Source organism: Opisthocomus hoazin, chromosome 10 (assembly GCF_030867145.1).
Source record: "Opisthocomus hoazin isolate bOpiHoa1 chromosome 10, bOpiHoa1.hap1, whole genome shotgun sequence".
Classification (NCBI taxonomy): domain Eukaryota; kingdom Metazoa; phylum Chordata; class Aves; order Opisthocomiformes; family Opisthocomidae; genus Opisthocomus; species Opisthocomus hoazin.
The window spans coordinates 23,533,278-23,541,466 of NC_134423.1; the positions used below are offsets into that span (position 1 = coordinate 23,533,278).

Genomic DNA, 8,189 nt, shown 5'->3' on the forward strand with positions numbered 1-8,189 from the left:
AGTTTTGTCTCGAACGCGATGAGATAACATCGTCTCTCACAATTCAATTTTATGAGGGTCTGTCAGCTCGGTTCCCATCTGTTCTGGAAAATAAGCCTTTTCAGGTTCGGGTAGGATGTGGAGTCAAATCCACTGAGCACAGATTTAAATTCAAGTACTTGAAGCCCTCTGCTATTGCCAGGCAGCGAGGGGAGGGCTTGCATTCGAGCTTCCATGTCAAGCTGGTTTCTGTTTCGAACCTTTTATTAATACTTATCATTTATAAAAGACAAAGAATATACAGCAAAGAGGAAACAAAGAAAGAAGCGATGCACTGTATGAGAATACACTCTCTGCAGCACTGGGGAGATAGAGCAGGTAGGAAGAAAAGCAGAGATTCATTAGGGTAAAGGTGTTAAATTGTAACTACAAAATGTGAATAAAATCTAGTAGGAGAAATGAAGGCACTACCTGGTGTAGAAAATGAGAATTAGAGCATTAGAGTGGCACAATATAGGCAAGAGATCCCAAAGCTGATTTCTTACAGTGCTCAGGGCTGACCATTGGATGTTGGGAAGACTGGGCTACACGCCCTGGTCTGACTGCTTGTGTCCGTATAGAGATATATAATACTGTCATTGCTACTACACATCCAGCACTTGGAATTGCACCCTCCGTTACATGCTGCTGAAAAGAAAATGTGTCCAACACTGAAGTCGATAGACCTGGGGCAGCTTCAGCGGCTGCACCCTGAGCTCTGGTCACCAGTGTCACAGCTTGCCACTCGAGATGTCTGCTCAGAGCTGCCATCCCCTCCCAGGAGCTGAGCGCTGAGCTTCACTTTACAGCCCTTTAAGAGATCAAGAGACTGTAAGTGGCAGCATTTGCACCAAAATTGCCAAGGTATTAACACTGATTTATTTCAATAATGGTGATATATTCACAGCCTTATTTCATCACCCTCCTTAGAATCCTGAACGCTCCGCTAATGAAGAAATATCTGCTTCTGCCTGTGCTCTGCTGCTGTCGATGGTGAAGGAAACAAAACTTGTCTCCCTAGGTACTGTTCTGCTCACCATTCTCATATGCAACTATTACTTTATTCACAAAGAATAAAAAAAGCTTTTCAGTAATCAATTACTAAGAGAGTCAGGAGTGATCTATAACTTCAGACTGTGCTACACAGAAAAAGGATTCCTGTGATTTTCCCTCCAGTACCTCTCTCAGCCCTGTTTGCAGGAAGCAACTGACAGGATGCAGGAGGGAAGCTGTCTGGGCAGAGCAATGCCTTCCCTCTGCCCCAGAAATCTCTGGCCAGATGCAGCTGAGTTGGGAAGAGCTAAGGACTGTCATATCCTCTTTTTTCTTATTTGCATTCCTCATAAAATGTTGGCAGTCCGCTGAAATCACTGAACGTAACAAAGGCAAAGCCAGCCTAGCAGCTCTGCCAAAGCAGCAGCTGCAGGTATTGGACAGAGGACACCTCCGAGCGCTCAGAATGAGCTTTGGTAAGGACACGTGTGTGTGTGTGGAGGAGAAGAGAGCTAGGTTCCCACCCCCGGTCCATTCCCAGTCCAGCATCGCATCCTTCCCTGGGGGTAACAACTAACAGGAGAGCTTTTCCAGCTCACGCTGCCCTCCTACACCCATTCTCTCCCAAAAGTGACCACAGCACCGAGCCACCTCTTTCTCTGCTTCCAAGAGAAAGTGAGGGAAATATTTTCCTGAATCACTGAAGGGACTGATGTCTGTGCTGTGCTGGTGGTAGCTGGAGGTTTCAAACCGCGCTGTGCATGGCAGGTTACTGTGTCGTACTGAGCCAGACTCGCCACAGACAGAAGAAAAAACCTGATAAGGAACTGGAAACTACCCTGTTCTACTCAATGGGTTTCCGCAAAACTGTGATGTCAGAGCAGCAGCACACACATTCTGGGGGGCTAGCTAGGGTCAGCAATGCACCGTCCCCAGAGCTGTGCAGAGACGCTTTGCTCGGGTACGATTAGGTGCCAGTGCTACCCTGGTATCTGAGACTCGAGCCCTGCGCTGGCCACCAGCTCTGCTCATCTTCCATGGATCTGAGCATCAGAGAGCGCCCAGGCCTGGTAGCAGGCTCGCTGCCATCCCTGGAGCAAAGCAGAGCTGTTGGTGTGTGGGGCCGGGAATGCCTTTTTCTTTCAGAGAAGGAAGAGGTGTGACTGAGAGGTGGGCCAGAAGCAGAGGGATGAAGAAAGGGGGATAGGGAAAGAAGGGGGTCTCCAAACATCAAATTGCTTGCTTCTCCGAAGCCTCTGCAACGAGGTGAGGTTCTCTACAGACACATCCTGACCCTCTAGCATGATCAGGTTGCCTCACAAGAGGTTTGTAAGGAAAAAGTGGGCTACATGCCCCTGCCCCTTCTCCCAACAAATAACTGCTCGACCGAAAATTTGAATCTACAAGCAGTTCTTGTAGGTATCATGATACTTCTTTGTTACCTGTCATGAACGATTCAGATGGTATCACACATCACTAGCTTGGCCCCATATTCTCCATCCCATGTTCCGACGCGTTGACTGCATTAGCATTGTCTTTTATACTAATAATGTCTTTTACACTCATAATGTCTTTTACACTCATAATGTCTTTTACAGCAGAACTCCCCGTGGGGAAAAGAAATCTTTGAAGCTACCCATTCAAATCTTCAAAGAAGGACCTTGAAGAGCACTCACAGAGAGAGTGTGGGAAAGTTTGGAAAAGGGGATAATGCTATAAAGCTGGCTTTCCCCTTTTTGCATGCATACTTGTTCCACTGTTGTGTTCCCACTTTTTGCAGTTATGGAAAGGTCCCCGAGTGCTGAAGAAAGTCTATGCATTCCTTCACCCTGCTGGAAATGTCTACCAGTGTCTTCAAAAAGTTGTGAACCAGAAATAACCCATTAACCTGCAACACAGATTGCAGCCTTAACCCCTGGCAATGCAGAGACTGGGGTGGGGGAAGATGGGGTGGCGGTGGGGGCTGCATGCTCCTGTAGCATACACCTTTTAGGCATGTTTTTTCAAGCCAAATGCCTAACCTTTGCTAGCATATGCCGTTCTCAGCAGTTTCTAAGTCAAATGCCAAATCTTTGCTAGTGTTTCACAGCAAAAGTCCCAAGGAAAGGCAAATTTATACTGCTAAAGAATGTGGTAAAAGATGGTAGATTTTAGTTGTAGAATCACACTATTTAGAGAAATAATAAATCGCTCAAGAAGACATGTTCTTTCCCCTTTAGCAGACGTTTTTTTTTTCATTTCCGCTGTGACATATTCCACAACCCACACAACCATTAAGTCACTAGGTTTTACAGGAACTTCTGTGGTAAAAGAAAAATTCCACCAAAACCAGACGATACAAAGCTGTGTGCATGTGCTGTGGTTGCTCATTACTGACCCTGATTAAGAGCAGTGCACGGCTCTCCGCAGCTCGTTCTAAATGGAAACTGCTGAGTTCTATTACGTTTATTACTTAGCTCAAGATTATCTGCAGTATGTGCTTCACGAATCACATCTCGGACCAGCCCAAACCAGGGTTGCTCATGTCTTGCGAAACATTGCCTCTTCGCTGCAAGATCAAACCGAGGAGGCTCTCAGACCGTTCTTGGACAGGATTGATATTACCTCTGTGGCCGTTGCCAAGAGAATCTTCAACGGGGTCATGGAAGAAAAATTTGCTGATGGAAATACTAACTGGGGACGAATTATGACCATATTTACATTTGGAGGTCTTCTCACAAAGAAGCTTCAAGAGCATGGAGTTCAGCTGACTGGAGAGGAGAAGGAGCAGATTTCTTATTTCATCACAGAGTACATAATAAACCACAAAGCTGAATGGATAGATGCAAATGGCGGCTGGGTGAGTTTCTTGTTTTCCACCAAAGTCTAGATTAGGAGATTTTGTTTAATTAAGGAAAGCTATTTTTTCAGACACTGTCAAAATAATTTTATTCAGTGTTTTATTTGGTGGTTTAATATTTGATGTCTGCAATGTCTCCTTGAGACTTACAGTGAAAGCTCTGTTTCTGCTTTAAACAGAACAATGCTAAAAGACAACTTTCTTTTTTAAAAGAAGTACTTTCTGTGCCTGCAACAGTCGAAACTCTAGAGTTAGTCTTGAATCGTAAGATCCTATGATAATTCAGGTTGAGAGGGACCTTAGGAAATCATCTACTCCAGTCTCCTGCTCAAAGCAGGTTAAACTGTGCATGCCATTAAATTTCCTATTGTTAAATCTAAAATTAAGTGGCATCCTGAGGTTAGTGCAGCAATTTTGCTTCCACAGAGGAGCTGGTCCAAAAATACTGAAGTTCAAAGTAAAGAGAAGAATGCACAGGTGTGATCCTCACAGCTGAAGTCAGTACTTTTGCTGTGGATTTCAGCAAAGCCAGTATTTAATCCCCCAAATCAATTTTACTTACACAAACTTACAGGTAAGTGCAGTTGGGGTTAAATCTTTTCTGTTTGTTTGGACTGAGGTCATCCTAGAACTTCCATGTATGAATGGTCAATGCTGAGAAAAGCATTTGTCAGTATGTGGATTATTTTGCCAAGCTGCTGAAATTCCCTTCTGCCAGAGGAGGGGAGGTCCGCTTTGCTTTGCAGAGTTTCATCACGCCCATACCTCCTCCCCTTGCAGTCAGGGGAAGCTGAGAATCGGTGACATCAGAGCCAGTTATTTCCCTGGTACTTTTTCCTTCACCTGTATCTAAATGTTTCTTTCTCTTTCCAACCCTCTCTTGTCCCACTTCTGTTTCCTATTTGTTATTACTTTTTTTGCCTCACTTGTTTTCTAGTGTCATTCTTTTCCTTTTTTCTCTTTTTGCTTGTTTTGATCCTTCTCTGTCTGGTAACAGTAAAAAAAGGTGATAGTGAGTCACGGGCCCTTGACGCACCACCTTTATTGTAAAGGCTTCTCTCGCCATCTCTTTCAAGTAGAGTCAATTTTATTGAAGAGCAGTATCAACTCCTGGCAACGTTCTGTCATAATATGTGGCTCACTGTAGTAGAATGAGGAGGCTTAAAGGAAGATGTTTGTAAGCGTATTACTGCATCAGAAACACAGTGCTTGTTTCTTCCTTTAAGATGTGGGCTCAGATGACACAGTTCATATTCATTTTCTATTTACACAGGGAGGGCAGAGTCAGAGTCTTGGCTTGGAGATAAAGCAAACATTCAGACAGGTGCAGCTATTTTCAGCTACTGTTTTTAAAGCCCTATTCATCTTTTGGAGGGAGAGCTCTGAAAACCTGTCCCTCTATGCACGATGGCGTAGCACTCTGTTAATCTGATGCCAGCACAGAGTGGGGTGTTTTTCCTACACATTATTTTTAAGCTGTTCCTATCTGTGCTTGTTCTTTTCCACAGGAAAATGGCTTCCTAATGAAGTTTGAAAGAAGATCACTACTATCTTTCTCCAAAATTACAGCCATGTTCATAGCTGTTTTTTCCTTGTTGAGAGAGTACTACTGAAATAAATGGACCTGCCACTCACGTATAACCCCGATATTGCCACAAGCTTCATTGCTAAGCTTTCCTCCAAGCAATATCAACGAGAAAATAATTTTCTCCCATAATTTGTTTTTAATTTATTTGTATTTATTCTGACTAAATACAATGTTTAATGTGCTATCCTCATTGCCAAACCTGAAGATAAGATCCCTCCAGACAGGAATCAGCATGACATCACGCAGCAACTCAAGTCACCCTTTCCAGGCCAGGCCTGCTTCGAGAGAGAGACCATTCTCTACGTCCAGACGGAATCTCTGTTGCACCTCCATGAAAGGACATTGTTTTACTGAAATACAATCCAATGGGTTAAGAAACAAGTTTTAATATGTCATTTGTTTTGTAAATGAAATACTACTGTAATGCATTTTATTGCAACTTTTGTATAAGCAAAAGGGGAGGAAAGGAAATGCAAATTCCAGTGTAAAAGTGGGTACAAGTTACTGACACAGACAAGCAGTTTTTAGAGGAACAACAATTTGTGGAAGTCAGCAACTTTATAATGTGCATTCACTTACTGTTAATGGAATGGTATGTGTTTCTTTGTTGTCTTTTTTTTTAATTGCTCATAGCTACAGTGAATGTTCTTTCAAATTTGTGTAACATAGTCATCTGGCTGAACTTTTTTTGAACTCGATGTTTTAAAATAGGGAAGTACAAAATATTTTTAAAATGAGAAATTTGTGTAAATACACTAATATTTTCAAAAAATACATTAAAATATGTATTTTAAAGCCTTATGATTGGTCTCATGTCTTTCAGAAAAATTGGAGGATGTGAAAAGGTCTACCTGAGTGAGGTAACTCTGAGAAAAGCTATCACAGTGCTACTGGACAATCCAAGTAGTATATGGGTTTGACCTGAAGTCCATGGATGGCAAGACTTTAATTCTCTGTAGTATTTCTTCAGTATTATCTGCTAGCTTGTGTAAGAAACAGGCAGCTTGTTGCAAAATTAAATGAACTGGATCAGCTCTGATGACAGTAATCAGTGGTTTGGGATACACTGCAAACTCAGCAAATTCACAAGTGGGTCCGAACAGATTCCCAGGCTTCTATGGTCTGGGGCAACTATTGTTTTGACTCAAATTCTGTCTGCTTTCAAACGTTAAACAGCAGTTCTTCAAGAATTCATTCTAGAAGGGTTTTCTTTAGCTGTAGCGACTCTTCTACGTTAGGGAATGGAAGCTGGGTCTAAACACTCTTCTTTTGTAGGTGTGTTGGGAGGTGAACCAAATGGCAGCAGCGGTGGGCCCGTGGCGCACGACAGCATTATTCTCAGAGACAAATCCTCTGGACAACCCAGGCTTTATGATACTGGGAGAATGAACCTGTCTCCTTCTGGTAACGGGCTCTCCATCTTTCATCTCAAGGTAAGAAATTTCGTACGGTAAGAACGATCCTTTCTGGAGCAATCTCCCCAGGGACATGGTGGAGTCCCCATGGCCGGAGTTTTTCAAGATGTGGCTGAACAGAGCGCTGGACAGTGTCATCTAGGCTCCCTTTCCCATGAAAGGCTGGACCAGATGATCTTTCGAGGTCCCTTCCAACCTGGGTTCTTCTATGATTCTGTGCTCTAACTCAGTGGGTTTAACTACAGAACACAAACAGATGTTAACATTTCTAGAACCTGCATTACTCCCTCTCCCTCTCCCTCTTCCTCCTCTTCCTCCCCAACAAAAACAAAGATTATTTAGCACATATAGCAGGACTTCTGAGATCAGCTTTGCTGCTGTTGAAGAAGAGATGGCAGCTTCCTGAGGGCAAGGAGGCTGCTAAAAGAAAATGCCCACCCCCAGAACACCTATGGAAGCTCCTGTCAGAAATGACATTTTAAAATGTATTTTGACATGTATATGTTTATTTGCAGTCTAAGTCTTCATGATAAGAACAGTAATTCTTATTTAGTTCCTTTTTGTATATTGTAAGTGTGTATTTTAGTGGCTAACACCATTCTATTAATATCACATTCACTTCCTTTTACACTGATCTAGCAATCTGTTGTATACTGGGGAGCGCAATATTTTAATTAAATATAAAAGGCTAACCTAGCCTTTTCAAAATCTAGGTGATGCAACCATTTTAGAACTTGCCTTCATGGTAAGGCCTGGGTTTAAACAAAAGCAGCCTGGATCATTAACGGCCCAGTGGGCTCCAGATTATCTTCGCCAGGGCAAACCCTCCATTTTCTCTGCATTTAAGAGCACGAAAAGTAGTGATGAGATAACTCTAAACGTAATAAGATGTCTGAAAACATCAGGGCTATTAGCTGAGTCTTATCAAACAATACAGAGGCGCTTTGTTAACTGTTACGAAGTTATGGATACGTGGCACCAAGCAGCGTGGCAGGGCACTGCTGTTCCAGGGATCCTTACAGCTGCCAGGCGACACGCGGGAGAGCTCGATGCTGCTTCCAGAGCATGAGCGGAGGTCTGAGCGCTGCCGAGCGGGACAGCTGACGACTCCATCATTCCGCACGCTTGCTGGATTGAGATGTCACCGAACGCAATGCAGAACAGGTGTACGAAAACAACTACTCCCCTACAGAAATGTCCCTTCCTGCCCTCCAAGGTGGGCTGGATTGTTCAACACACCAAGACGAAGCCTCCAGCCTGTCCCTTCGGCCGGGGCGGCTCACGCCACCTCCCCCATGCCCAGGCCCACCGGCAGGTGCCACAGAATCACAGAGTG

The 8,189-nt window shown here is 43.7% G+C and overlaps 1 protein-coding gene across 1 annotated transcript; it reads left to right on the forward strand.

Annotated features, from left to right (window-relative positions):
• Positions 1 to 3,415: 3,415 nt before the first annotated feature.
• On the forward strand, positions 3,416 to 6,171 carry BCL2A1 (BCL2 related protein A1). Its single transcript, XM_009943787.2, has 2 exons — positions 3,416 to 3,850; positions 5,359 to 6,171. The coding sequence occupies exons 1-2, from the start codon at positions 3,431 to 3,433 to the stop codon at positions 5,461 to 5,463; spliced, it is 525 nt and encodes a 174-aa protein (XP_009942089.1). The 5' UTR covers positions 3,416 to 3,430; the 3' UTR covers positions 5,464 to 6,171.
• Positions 6,172 to 8,189: the final 2,018 nt, after the last annotated feature.